General features: G+C 40.6%; 1 protein-coding gene across 1 annotated transcript in view; it reads left to right on the top strand.

Moving 5' to 3' along the window:
• Positions 1 to 15,129, top strand: part of LOC137652140 (BTB/POZ domain-containing protein 2-like) — a 42,459-nt gene that overhangs the window by 12,879 nt on the left and 14,451 nt on the right. Inside the window, exons 5-6 of the mRNA XM_068385338.1 lie at positions 1,017 to 1,116; positions 2,961 to 3,084. Of these exons, the coding sequence (XP_068241439.1) occupies positions 1,017 to 1,116; positions 2,961 to 3,084 (224 nt within the window). The remainder of the gene's footprint in view (positions 1 to 1,016; positions 1,117 to 2,960; positions 3,085 to 15,129) is intronic.

The raw sequence follows: 15,129 nt of genomic DNA, 5'->3' as shown, positions 1-15,129 counted from the left end.
GGGAAAATTGTAGATGTTTTTAAAATTGTGTATTGCAGTAATATAGAAAAATAATACTGTATTTGACTACCTCAGAAACATTTTCCCCAAAATAAATTGCATTAAAAAAAAAATTCCCTGTCTTGTATTCCAAGATAAGCATTCCTAAACTATTCTTATCCCTGATATAGAGGTTTTAGAGATCAGGAACTAGCTCCACAAACTACATAGTTTTCCTGTATGTAAAAGTAGAATATTTTTATTGATATTACTAGCCAAGTAATAGCAGAATGCTACAAACCCCAAGGGCTCAAACAGGGAAAGCAGCCCACTGCGGAATAGGAATGTAAAAAATAAACTATAAAAGTTTAAAGACAGCTCATGAATGGCAGAAGCAAGAAACAATGACATCGCCCTAGAGACTGACCATATGCACATATGATCAGCGCCCAAACCCCCTCTCCCCCCCCCAAGCTAGGACCAAGGAGTGCCAGGCAATGGCTGCTGATGACTCAGCAGGTAGATCAACAGGTTCCCCCAAACCCCCCATCCTCAGCTCACAAGGATGGTGCAGCTACCAAAGAAACTAACAAGTTTGAGCGGGACTCGGACCTCAGTCTGGCGTTCACCAGTCAGGGACATTATCACATCGGCCACCTCAACCCTAAAAATGAGAATTATTAAGAATTGTAAGATATATTAAGAATAGCAGCAATGTTAAATGGAAAAATCAGTCCCATCCTAAGACTTCTCATACACCCAAATCTTTAGTACTTTGGGTGAGTATAGAAATAAATTTTTTTTATTAAAATTTATTAAAGTAAAGTATGTGAAAGTAATACAGTATTATAATTGTACACAGAATAGTTAATATATGTAAAGAACTTTATGGGTGAGTCACTATGCAACGTGTATTTATAGTGGTTGCCAAGAGCGGCAAACTCAAGAAATGCGTCGAGATCCGCAAAAACTACCTACTACTGTACACCACAGCATCAATGTAATTACATTTTCAATGAATGTTTGTATTCCCACAGATCATCTGTACAAAAACTGAAGAGGTACTAAAGGATTCTTCATTTGAGGAAGTAGAGATTGGCACCCTTCGCACAATATTAAATCAGGACAGTTTGGCTGGTAAGTCGTAGTTATTCTATTTTTATTTGATGAATATTACAGTACCTGTAAGTCACATTACACATAGCTAATATCTTTAAAGTGTGAGGTTCTTGCTCTTATTCTAAATATTGTCTCTCAACTTATACAGTATTTAACCCGCTGAGACTATTAGACTCGGGATAACACCACTCATGCGTCTGGACCTGGTTTAAACTGCCATGCCATATGTCCAGTAATCCTGCCTCTCTTCGTATAATTTCATACCATCTTAGTGAACAGTTTTTGGTTTTCTGGTGGTTGTTATTTTTTGCTGTGTCGGGGAGTTTGTTCTTACACAGATATAAACCTTTCGTTCTTTATTATTACTGTATTATTACAGGTATTATTATTATTATTATTATTATTATTATTATTATTATTATTATTACTAGTTAAGCTACAACCTTAGTTGGAAAAGCAGGATAAGGTAAATAGCTGACTGTCGGGTGATGGGTGGGCCCTGCCCACCCACCAGGTATCACTACCTCCACAGACATACTTCTTGGCGTCCTCATCGGACTGTTTTAATCTTTTGATTTTTATCCTAGTTTAAATAATTCATCTTGCAGACAGTAATGTTTGAAGGATTTTAATGGAAGATGCAAATGATTACTGTACAGTACAGTGTTTCCTGATATCTTTATTTGTGTTAACGTTTCCTGTGCTTCCTACCATTATCCAATATAATCTGTCCCTCGTGTGTGGCAGCGGCAACGATGGGAACCCAAGTAAGTTTGTTTTCCTTGGTGCTCTATCAGGAGAGGAGTTCATTTATTGTCAAGTGTTGAAGGGTGAGGTAAGCTGCCCTTCTTCTCCAAGATTTAAATGCATTGACATTTTCCTGGTCAGTAAAACCATTCAGATTAGTTTTAAGAACTTTCTCCCTCATAAGGATGAGTCTCCTATTTAAGGTTACTTTACAAACTTGATTGGTTTCAAGAAGCCGTTTTTCAAGTCAAATTATTTGTAAGTCAAATTTTGTTAAATACAGTATAGTTCCAAGGTGGAGTGAATTATTGCAAGGTTCTTATTTGGGTGGCCCAATGGATTTGTTCCCTATTGTGAACTAAAGTTGAAGTGCAATGCAGAAGGGACCAAAGGGTAGCAGAAAAAACCATGAAGTACTATCTACACTATATATGGTCAGCCTGGAATTGGTACCCTATACTGGAAATATGGAGTAAAGGAGGAGTAGCTGCGGTCAGCCTGGAATTGGTACCCTATACTGGAAATATGGAGTAAAGGAGGAGTAGCTGCAGCATGTGAGACTGGGTTTTCCCTCTCTGGTCACAGTTGATCCCCTTTAAAGTTTAAAGGTTACTCATGAATGGCAGAGGTCAGGGACCGTGACAATGCCCCAGAGACTGACCATATATACATATAATTACCACACAAGTCCACTCTTTACCCAAACTAAGACTAGGGAGGACCAGGCAATAGCTCCTAATGACTCAGCAGGTAGACCTATAGGATTCCTCAAATCCACATCTTTAACTCACAAGGATGGCGAGATTGCAGACACTTCAAGAAGCTATTGAGCTTAAATGGGTCTTGAATTTCAGTCCACCAGTTGACCGGGCGAGGACATTTCCAATATGCTACCATAACCCTAAGAATTAAGATTTTTTTTCAGTGGTCTGGTTAAACATTTTGTGATATCTTGTCTGTTTTTAAATACTTCAGGGACTAGGAGGCATTAGTAAGTTAGCAGGTTTACTATATATGCATTGTGTGAAAATTTTTTTTTTAATTCTTTATATTGAGATGCTTTTCAATCCTGTAGTTTTGTTAGAAGTAACTTTATAAACTTTTACCATTTTCAGCCTCTGAGTTGGTACTCTGGGAAGCTTGTTTACGTTGGACAAAACAAGAATGTTGTAGGATGTCACTTGATGTCACACCGATGAATCAACGTAAGGTATTGGGTGATTGCCTTAGTTTGATCAGGTAAGGAGTATGATTGACGTTTTTTCTTCCTTTTATGAAATATTTTTAAGACTAAACTTAACTCGTTTAAAGAATTTTGAAAATTCAAAGAAATATTAATTTTTCCTTTAAATTTGACAAGATTGTATTTACAGAACTTTATTGGAAAAGTGAAACTTCTTGTTACAGTTCTCTTATTGTTCTCCAGTCGGGACATCTGATCATGCCTTGATTTCATTATTAGTGAAGACTGAGCAGCCTGTCCCTGATATATCATATTCTTGTAAAATTTATATGAAATCCCAAGCAGACTGGAATGGGATTTTACATGATCTTTTGTGCTTGAATTGGTCACAATTATATAATAGTGTAGATCCTGTTGTCCCTTTGAATGAGAATCTAGTCAACATAATTGATAGGCGTATCCCTTCTCGTGTGCTAAGGTATCGAGTGAAGGACAAACCGTGGTTCAATGATGATTGTAGACGTGCTTATTTGGAGAAACAGGAGGCCTATCATCTTTGGAAGGGGAACAGATCAGATTTGACCTGGAACAACTATACTCAGCTTCGAGCTTTTGCTCAGAGAGTTTATGCCTCAACTGAATAGGAGTACAATTTAACCATAAAAGAAACACTTTCTGGTACAACTCAGGAACATAAATGGTGGTCTACCCTTAAATCTGCACTCTTTGGTGTAGATGCAACAGTTCCTCCTTTACTTAAACCAGATGGCTCAGTCACTCACTGTCCAAAGGAAAAGGCAACCCTTTTGGCTGATGTTTTTTACAGTAAACAGAGTAATGAAAAACTTGAACTTCCTCATTCCTGTTTTCCTGAGGCTAAACTAACTAGTTTAGCTTTTCGATCTCGTGAGATTAAAGCTCTGTTGATGGACCTTGATGTTTATGGAGGTGTAGACCCAAATGGTATTTTTCCTTTGTTTTATATAAAGACAGCAGATTTCTTAGCTCCAAAGTTATCTGTTATTTTTCAATATTTAACTTAGCCGGTGATTATAATAGCTGCAACTCTGTTGCTCGACAGAAAACTCTAAGGTAAAATTCGCCAGCGATCGCTACACAGGTTGCGGGTGTGCCCAACAGCGCCATCTGTCGTCCAGATACCCAGTACTCAATGTAAACAAAGAACTCAATTTTCTCTCTGTCGTGCTCCCGACAAGACGTGCTTATTCGCTGTTGCTAAACTGGATTTGTTTTCACAACTAATTGGTGAAGTACACTATTCTAGTTTTGAGCTTTCGCTATGCAGGTGTTTTATCTTCATCTTAAATCTTGAACTCGTTTTGGATAGATTTAATTATGGTGACAAAGAGAGTATGGACTTTCTTTCACTTTTAAATGGCCGACCCTTCCCTTAGCGGAAGTGTGTTTAGGCTTTTAGTAATTATATCACGTTATAGATTTTCCTCTATATATTTTATATCTCTCCGCCTTTATTAGGCCTCTTCGATTAACTTTCCATTTATTATAAACATATAAAAATAATTTTAATGTTTTGTTTATATAGACCTTTCCTGAGAGTAGGCGGTCCTAACTTGGAAACCGAAGTTAATCAACGTTGAGCCCTTTATATCGTAATTAGCTTTTAAAGAGCTAAGGATTTAAAACTTTTTAAATGTAATATTTTATGAAAGATTTTCTTTGATAGTCTTCGTACTGTTTTCAAAGATGAACTAACGTTTAGTTTATTTATGCTACGCAGTTGTTGACGTTCAGGACGTTCAACAAGCGCTCTATCGTTACGATAGAGAGAGAGTGTATCACGGTTTCACTTTGCAGTAAGAGTAAATCGATTCTGACGTTTTGTTCATTCTTTCTTAGCTTAAATGTTTTAAATTCTATTTTAAAGGAACTTTTTATTTGAAAAAACCTTTCAGTTTTTTCCTTTAGTCAAATAACATGTTTTTTTGACGAAATATAATTGGGCTCTTCTCTTAGGTGCGAAATCAAGAGAGAAAGAGAGAGAGAGATAGAGAAGGAGGGAGAGAGAGGAGAGAAAACGTTCCATTCAAGCGGGTAACGTTGTTCTCGTGTTACTCTCGTCCCTAGTCGCTGTACGGGGAGGAAGGATAAAACGTTTTAGTTTTTTATTATCGTCCCCAGGCTATGTGCGGTGAGAGATTGAAAACGTAGTTATATGAACTAGTGTTTAGTCTCTTTCCCAGCCACTGATTTTTTTATCTTTAAATATGTTTTCTGTTTTTTGCTGGTATTAATGAGCTTGCATTATACGACTTATTTCGCAATTACTACCTTTTAATGAAGGGTAGAATTGCGTGTTTCAGGTAGAAATCAGTAAAAGTTTCAGTGAAATAAGTGCAAAACAGAAAATCAAAGTGATAAAGTGATATGCGCAAAGTGTTACAGTGTTGCGTCCGAGGGTTCGTCTGTTCGTGCCTGTCGTTCACCTAGTCCGGGACCTCTTACATGCTCCCAAGCCCAGGGGAGAAGTAATGTCAAACGACTTATGGGTTCGAGAGGCCTTGACCAACGAACAGATGTTTTCCCTCTATGGTATCGGGTGTATCTTACTAAGATCTCCCCTACCATAAGACGAGAGAGACGTTGTTTCTCCTCGTCATCCGAAGGCTTTTCGCATAAAAAACCTGTCACAAGGTTTCGAAGCCCTTAAGCGAAAGTCAGTCCTTTCAGGACAGGTCCAGCGTCCTGGTTACAACCATTAGGACAGCTCTGACCCTATGCAGTCATCGGATAACTGCTCGCCGCCTAACAAAAGCGTAACACAGACTCCGAGAGTCTTTTTTTTGTAGGCAAAGTGTTGCGGTCACAGACGTTACCCTCGTCTCTTACCACAACCATTTCCGTTGTTCCTTAATGGGTTGTATGGCAAGACATGCAGTATATGCTTGCCTCCCTTATGGAAGACTATTCTGCCGATTAGTCCGTTGAGTCTAGCCGTTTATCTCATCGATATCCTGGCTTTCAGCCAACCTAACGTTCCTTTGTGCTTACTGTTGACGTTGGCGTAGCTTAGTCACGTCAGTCAGGTTGTTTAGAACCACACTCGATGCGGTCTCGTGTGGTTTTTCAGCCGCATTTGGACGTTAGGCCACTTGCTGAGGCTCCTGTTGACGTTCAAGACGTTCACTAACAATCGGAGTTGACTTGTTTTGACGCTGTGCGTAAACCTCGGCATTCTAGAGTTGTTTTGACTGCTCAGTCTAGGCAGTCAAAGCAGTCTCGAGTGGACGCTGTGCGTCCTCACGCACCTGTTGTGGTTGACAGTTCACAGACTGTCAAGCAGTTACATGACATTGCGTTCTGGTCCGCTACTAATGCACCAGTGAGTGTGGACTCTGCTTGTAAAGCATTGCCACCACGGTAGGTCTCTCCCTTGCTTGAGACTCAGCTTTTATCGGACAAGGTTCCTGTAGATGAGGAAGTTGCTGTTCCCCCTCCTACTGATATTCCCTTGAGGACTCTGTCAGATGGAGAGGAGCCTAAAGCTGCTTAGCCTCCTATGGACTTTAATTAAATCATGATGATTTTTTTAAGGATCTTTTTCCGGATCTTTTTGTAACTGCTGCTCCTCGTTCGCCTAAACGTCAGAGCTTACACTAGGCCTAGCTACTTCGAAGCCGTTGTTTTTAAGCTAGTGCTCTCTCGCTCTCCTAGAGAGCTTTACGTTGGCTAGGCGACTGGTTTTTCACCAGGAGGAGTTTGGGGGATACAGCCTTTGCTTTCCCTTCTTTTAAACTGGTTTATAGAGCGAGAGTCTGATATGACACGAGAGAAGTTCTCGGCTTGGGAGTTCATGCCTCTGCCCAGATAGACTTCTCAATTCTCGTAGACTCTCCCTGGCGCCTAGCCAGGAGACGCTCCAAGTTGTTTACAGGTCAACTTCACAGCTGTTTTCGAGCCTTTGAAGTTTTGCTGTACAATTATGTCACGCATAACAAGGCTTTCAGGGATGGTAAACGGTACCGCCTCAGTCGCTAACCCCGTCTGTTGCCACACCTGCTCCCGTAGACCCTAAATGGGCTTTGCTGCAAGACATGCAGTCCAAGCTTGCGTCCTTGATAGAGGACTTTAATGCGGAGAAGGTTGCTACAAACAAGGAGGTACCCACTCCGAACCTTCTGGCCAACAACCTTCCAACCGGTCGGTTGTGCGCCCTGTTGACGCTGAGGTAACCTACTCGCGTCTGCCAGTTGAGGTGGTTCCTCCACCGATGCGACCCAGTGTGGGTTGCCAGCCGCACGTTGACGTTAAGCGACGCTCGGAGGTGGTTGTTGACGTTCAGGACGTTCAACAACCAGCAGAGGTGACTTGTTTTGACGCAGTGCGTCAACCTCAGCAACCCGGTAGGGTGTTGACTGCACAACCCAGACGGTCTAGACAGTCTCGGGTTGACGCTGTGCTTCCTCGCGCACCCATGGTTGTTGACAGTTCACAGACTGTGCAGCAGTTCCATGATATTGCGTCCGGCTCCGTCACGCATCCACCAGTGCGACCGGACTCAGCGAGCCAGACGTTGCCCACTCCGTTGCCGTTTCCTCATCAGTTTTCGGATGAGTAACCCTCTGATGAGGACGTTGCTGAACAACAAGACGATCAGCCCCCAGAATAGATCAAGCCCTGCTATCCATCCAGAAGATGCTGAAGAAGGAACGCTGCTCAGTCAGGCTGTGGATGAGTCTGGTAGGGACGCTGTCATCCGTGGAACAATTTGTGTCACTAGGAAGACTACACCTCCGTCCTCTTCAATACCATCTAGCTTTTCACTGGAAAAAGGACAAGACGCTAGAAGCGGTCTCGATCCCGGTTTCCGAAAAGATAAAGTCTTGTCTGACTTGGTGGAAGGACAATATCAACCTAAGAGAGGGTCTTCCCCTGGCTGTTCAGACTCCCAACCACGTTCTCTTCTCGGACGCATCGGACGTGGGCTGGGGCGCGACACTAGACGGTCGGGAATGCTCAGGACTGTGGAACTCGAGTCAGAGGAGCATGCATATCAACTGCAAGGAGCTGTTGGCAGTACATCTGGCCTTGAAAAGCTTCAAGTCTCTCCTTCGAGGCAAAGTGGTGGAAGTTAACTCGGACATCATCACGGCCTTGGCGTACATATCCAAACAAGGAGGTACCCACTCACTGACGTTGTACGAGATCACAAGGGACCTGCTCATCTGGTCAAAAGGTCAAGACATCTCCCTAGTAACGAGGTTCATCCAAGGCGACTTGAACGTCATAGCAGATTGTCTCAGTCGGAAAGGGCAAGTAATTCCAACCGAATGGACCCTCCACAAGGATGTGTGCAAGAGACTTTGGGCCACTTGGGGTTAAACCATCCATAGATCTCTTTGCAACCTCGCTGACCAAGAGGCTTCCAATCTATTGCTCTCCAGTCCCGGACCCAGCAGCAATACATATAGATGCTTTCCTCCTAGATTGGTCACATCTGGATCTCTACGCATTCCCACCGTTCAAGATTGTCAACAAGGTACTGCAGAAGTTCGCCTCTCACGAAGGGACAAGGTTGACGTTAGTTGCTCCCCTCTGGCCCGCGAGAGAATGGTTCACCGAGATACTTCGATGGTTAGAAGACGTTCCCAGTAGTCTTCCTCTAAGGGTAGACCTTCTACGTCAGCCACACGTAAAGAAGGTACTCCAAAGCCTCCACGCTCTTCGTCTGACTGCCTTCAGACTATCGAAAGACTCTCGAGAGCTAGAGGCTTTTCGAAGGAAGCAGCCAGTGCGATTGCTAGAGCAAGGAGAGCTTCTTCCATTAGAGTCTACCAATCGAAGTGGGAAGTCTTCCGAGACTGGTGCAAGTCAGTTTCTGTATCCTCGACCAGTACCTCTGTAGCTCAAATAGCTGTTTTTCTCTTATACAGTACCTGAGAAAAGGACGATCCCTTTCAGCTCCCACTATCAAGGGCTACAGAAGCATGTTGGCATCGGTCTTCCGGCATAGAGGCTTAGATCTTTCCAAACATAAAGATCTGCAAGACCTCCTTAAGTCTTTTGAGACCACCAAGGAGCGTCGTTTGGCTACCCCTGGATGGAATTTAGACGTGGTACTAAGATTCTTCATATCAGACAGGTTGGAGCCGTTACAATCAGCCTCCCTGAAAGATCTCACTCTTAAGACTCTTTTCCTGGTATGCTTAGCCTCGGCTAAAAGAGTCAGTGAGATTCATGCCTTCAGCAAGAACTTAGGATTTTCGTCAGAAAAAGCCACTTGTTCGCTACAACTTGGTTTTCTAGCCAAAAATGAGCTACCTTCTCGGCCTTGGCCTAAATCTTTCGATATCCCCAGCTTATCGGAGATCGTAGGCAATGAACTAGAAAGAGTCTTATGCCCTGTTAGAGCTCTTAAGTTCTATTTAAAGCGTACTAAACCTTTACAAGGCCAATCTGAAGCTTTATGGTGTTCAGTTAAGAAACCATTCTTGCCTTTGTCAAAGAATGCTTGGTCAGACTTTATCAGATTGTTAATACGAGAAGCTCATTCACATCTGAGTGAGGAAGACCGAACTTTGCTTAAGGTGAGGACGCACGAAGTTAGAGCTGTAACAACTTCCGTGGCCTTTAAGCAAAATATATCTCTGCAAAGTATAATGGACGCAACCTATTGGAGAAGCAAGTCAGTGTTCGCGTCATTTTACTTGAAAGATGTCCAGTCTCTTTACAAGAACTGCTACACACTGGGACCATTCGTAGCAGCGAGTGCAGTAGTGGGTGAGGGCTCAACCACTACAATTCCCTAATTCCATAACCTTTTTAATCTTTCTCTTGAAATGTTTTTATTGTTGTTTTTGGGTTGTCCGGAAGGCTAAGAAGCCTTTTGCATCCTGGTTGATTTGGCGGGTGGTCAAAGTCATTTCTTGAGAAGCGCCTAGATTAGGGGTTTTGATGAGGTCCTGTTGTATGGGTTGCAACCCTTGATACTTCAGATCCTAGGGGTCGATCAGCATCCTAAGAGGATCGCGAGGCTCCGTAAGGAAGACGTACTTAAAAAGGCAGAGTAATTGTTCAAGTCGACTTCCTTACCAGGTACTTATTTATTTTGTTTTTGTTATTTTGATAACTTCTAAAATGAAATAAAAATTCTTAGCTCATAATAATGTAAACATATTTTGCTGGTCTCTACCCACCCCCCTGGGTGTGAATCAGCTATTATAATCACCGGCTAAGTTAAATATTGAAAAATATTATTTTTATAATAGAATAAATTTTTGAATATACTTACCCGGTGATTATAAATTAAAGGACCCTCCCTTCCTCCCCAATAGAGACGCAGTGGGACGAGGAGAAAATTGAGTTCTTTGTTTACATTGAGTACTGGGTATCTGGACGACAGATGGCGCTGTTGGGCACACCCGCAACCTGTGTAGCGATCGCTGGCGAATTTTACCTTAGAGTTTTCTGTCGAGCAACAGAGTTGCAGCTATTATAATCACCGGGTAAGTATATTCAAAAATTTATTTTATTATAAAAATAATATTTTGCGCAAGTTAGCAAGAAGAGGAGCTTTTAGCACTAGTTGGAGAATTGGTAATGTTACTCCTCTATGTAAATGTGTTTGTGGTAGCTCAAGTCCCACTGATTACCGCCCAATTTCCATAACTCCCATATTATCTAAAGTTTTTGAACGTCTTCTGGCAAAATGTCTTAATAGGTTTGCTGAAGGTAATCATCTACTCCCTAGTTTGCAATTTGGTTTTCGTAAAGGCCTTGGAGCATGTGATGCCCTTCTTACAATCTCCAATGCTGTACAGAAATCCCTTGATTGTGGTCGGGAAGTTCGTATGATTGGCCTTGATTTTAGTGCTGCCTTTGACCGTGTTAATCATGAGGCCCTTGTTTTCAAACTGAAACAGTTGGGAGTGGGTGGGTTGTTTCTTAGCATTATTATTGATTTTTTAAGTAATAGATCTCAAAGAGTTGTTGTTGATGGGCACCATAGTGATTATAGGAATGTGATATCCGGTGTTCCACAGGGTAGTGTTCTTGGCCCATTACTTTTCATACTATATACACATGACATGTGGTTTGGCCTAGAAAACAAGCTTGTTGCATATGCAGATGATGCTACTCTCTTTGCATCAATTCCATCCCCTGAATGTAGATCTAGGGTTGGTGAATCCCTTAATAGAGATTTAGCTAGAATTAGTGCATGGTGCAAATTATGGGGTATGAAGTTGAATCCTAATAAAACTCAAAGTATGATTGTAAGTAGGTCAAGGACGGTGGCTCCTCAACATCCGGATCTCAGTATTGATAATGTTTCTTTAAATATGTATGACTCTTTCAAAATTTTAGGTGTGATTCTCGACAGTAAATTTACTTTTGAGAAACATATAAGGTCTCTGTCTTCTTCAATTGCACAAAAAATAGGCTTATTGAGAAAGTCTTTCAAGATTTTTGGTGATCAATCTATTCTGAAGAAGTGTTTTAATTCTTTCATTCTACCTTGTTTTGAGTATTGTTCTCCTGTTTGGTCTTCAGCTGCTGATTCTCATCTTAATTTGTTGGACAGAAACTTACGGTCTATTAAATTTCTTATTCCTGATCTAGATATTAATCTCTGGCAACGTCGTTCAATTAGTTCATTATGCATGTTGCATAAGATTTTTCATAACTCTGACCATCCTTTACATTCAGATCTCCCTGGACAATTCTATCCTGTTCGTAATACTAGGCAGGCAGTTAATTCTAATAGCCAGGCCTTCTCCATCACGAGACTCAATACTACGCAGTACTCTAGAAGTTTTATTCCAGCTGTTACCAAGTTGTGGAATGATCTTCCTAATCGGGTGGTTGAATCAGTAGAACTTCAAAAGTTCAAAGTTGGAGCAAATGCTTTTTTGTTGACCAGGCGGACATGAGTCTTTTTATAGTTTATTTATGACATATTTGTTTTTGATGCTGTTAATAGTTTATATATGACATGTCTGTTTTGACGTTGTTACTGTTTTTAGAATGATTTATTGTTAATTTGTTCTCTTCATTTATTTATTTCCTTATTTCCTTTCCTCACTGGGCTATTTTTCCCTGTTGGAGCCCCTGGGCTTATAGCATCTTGCTTTTCCAACTAGGGTTGTAGCTTGGATAGTAATAATAATAATAATAATAAAAGCAGGGATTTTTTTAGGTAGTTTGTAGCTGGATGGTGACATTCCTTTTATGAAATATTTATCTTCTTTCTCTTTAAAGCTATTAAATTTCTTGTCATCTGATTTGAAGATTGCATTTTGATTATTATACAGAGAAAGTATTAAGTGGAAATTAAAGTTGCACAAACTCATTTTTTTTTTTTATAAATCTAATAAAGGAGTTTTGATGAAGGAAAAACTCATTTAGGGGAGGGGCTGTGTGGTTTCCAAATACTTCCCTGTTAAGGGATAGAACAGATAATCCAATATGACCTGATTCCCAAAGAAATATGGTTCCATTGGTCATTTTTCCTATACCTACACATACACTGAATAGTTTGGCCTATTCTTTACACATACGCCTCATTCCTCATACACCTTATAAGACTAAGATAACCAAAAAATCATTCTTCTCTCAAGAGGTAAACTACTGCACTGTGATTGTTTAGTGGCTATTTCCCACTTGGCAAGGGTAGAAGAAACTCTCTAGCTATGGTAAGCAGCTCTTCTAGGAGAAGGATGCAACTGAGCTTCTCAAAAAGAAGTACTGTAGTTGTACATCTAAAAGTCATGAACCCAAACCTTCTAAGTCCCTCATCTAACATGGATTCAATTCTTTATGAGCTTCGGTCACTAAACTGTGATAAAAACGATAGTATTCTTGGAGAGAGGATGACCTGGAATCTTAAGCCCACAAGACAAATTAGTAACCTTTTCCCTAATATTTTCAACTTTGTCTAAATAAAACTTTACCACTGTATAGTATTCAGATAAAGAGACCTATCCTCTGATGTACAACTCGCCTTTTATCTCTAGCGAGGGAATTTGGAAAAGTTGAGGAAGACTTCCTAAAATCATTCTTAGCTAGAAAGGTAGGCAAGAGCAGAGAAAATAATTTTTTGAATACCATAACCCGGATAATGGGAATTAGCCTACTACTCATTAATATGTTTAGCCAAAGCCAATGCTAACAGAAAAATGGTCTTGGTTGTAAGATCTTTGAAAGCTAGACCTTTTAAAGGTTTAAAACAAGGATTAATTAGGTACTGCAACACATCTAGATTATAATAAGCATGGCTGACACTGGAGGTCTCCCAGCTGCAAAGGACATAAGCACATCCACAGTAATAACTGGGGTAGATAAATCCAGCCCAAGAAGCCTGAGTACGGTATAAAGCTTGGACCTTTAGCCCTTCATAGACAAAATAGTTTCCTCTCATGAAACAAGAGATGCAAAAGCTTGGCAATGTTATCCAAACTAGCCCTAGCCTCCAAAACATTCCAGGACTTGCTCCAATTAATATAAATGCTCCACTGCCTCTGATACAAATAATTAGTAGACAACTTTTTGGAACCTAAGATAGACAATCTAAGGGATCTGTAAAACCTTTTTGATCTCGGAATACGATGGACAGTCTCCATGAAGTTAGATGTAGTGCAGGGGTTTTTGGGGTGTACTGACCTGAAAATTGGTTGTCTGAGAAGATTGGTCTTGTTAGGTAACCTCAGGCACACCAAGAACGGACTCCACATTTTGGTAAACCACTCTCTTCCTGTTGCTTGAAGATACTCTGAACTTACCTGAATAATTGAGAACAGAGGAAAAGCATATAGGTCCAGATTTGACCAGTCCTGTAACATGGCATTCCCCTTCCATGCAGGGGGATCCAGTACTGGACAGCCAAAAACCTCCATCTTCTTGTTGAGGAAGTCACAAACATGTCCCCATTTGGGCTTCACAAACTCCATATGAAGAGAACACTCATTTGGCAGTATTTGTTGTTTTCTGTTTAACTGATCAGTTTGTACGTTTAATTTTCCTGGAATAAACTGAGGTAGAAGTATTTGGAAAAGTGGCTCCTAGCTGGTGTCTCCCTGCTTCTGAATGTAAGCTAATGTTGTCACATTATCGGAAAAAACCACTACGCACTTCCCCACCACCTGAGACTCCAGAACCTGAAGGAGCCTTGAATACAGCTAAAAGCTCCGGGCAATTTATGTGTAGGGCCAATTCCTTCTGTAATCACCTTCCTGATAGCTGAAGATAATTCATGGTCATTCTCCAGCCTTTCTTAGAAGCATCCCTGAAAAAGAAACACATCCGAGACCTTTACTTTCAATGACATACACTCTGAGCTAAGCGACAAGGTTCGTTCCAGTATTTTAGCAGTTCTAGCTGGTTCTGAGTCATCAGAACACAAATCATATCCAGATTGGAAGTCCTGTTCCAATGACAGTCAAGATGTAACTGAAAATACCTGTCTTCCACATAGGCAAAAATTTAAATTAGTGTAAGGAACCTACTCAGGACTGGTTCCTTGTTATCTTTGACTGATTTATTTGACAAGGAATTGGAAGATAGGTTTTTATAACCTGTAACAGCAATAAAGGTATACTTGGATATAACTGCAAATATGAAGGGTACAGTATCAAACTGGTTTTTTAGACTTTTTTTTAACCCTTTTACCCCCAAAGGACGTACTGGTACGTTTCACAAAAGCCATCCCTTTACCCCCATGGACGTACCGGTATGTCCTTGCAAAAAAATGCTATAAGAATTTGTTTTTCATATTTTTTGATAATTTTTCGAGAAAATTCAGGCATTTTCCAAGAGAATGGGATGAACCTGACCTCTCTATGACAAAAATTAAGGCTGTTAGAGTAATTTAAAAAATATAATCTGCAAAATGTGCTGGGAAAAAAATAACCCCCTGGGGGTTAAGGGTTGGAAATTTCCAAATACCCCGGGGGTAAAAGGGTTAATAGACGATTGTTGGGAAAATGCAATATCATTCTTATGAAAGGTGCTTGTAGTTTTAGGTTTATTCCAATTTATATTAGTATTCTATAACTATATTGAAATCTCAGTGCTTAATTCTATATCAATGTGGCCACAAATTTTAACTTTCAAGAATTCTTACTTAG

This window comes from Palaemon carinicauda, chromosome 13 (assembly GCF_036898095.1).
Source record: "Palaemon carinicauda isolate YSFRI2023 chromosome 13, ASM3689809v2, whole genome shotgun sequence".
NCBI lineage: Eukaryota > Metazoa > Arthropoda > Malacostraca > Decapoda > Palaemonidae > Palaemon > Palaemon carinicauda.
This window is presented reverse-complemented; position numbering and strand designations above follow the sequence as displayed.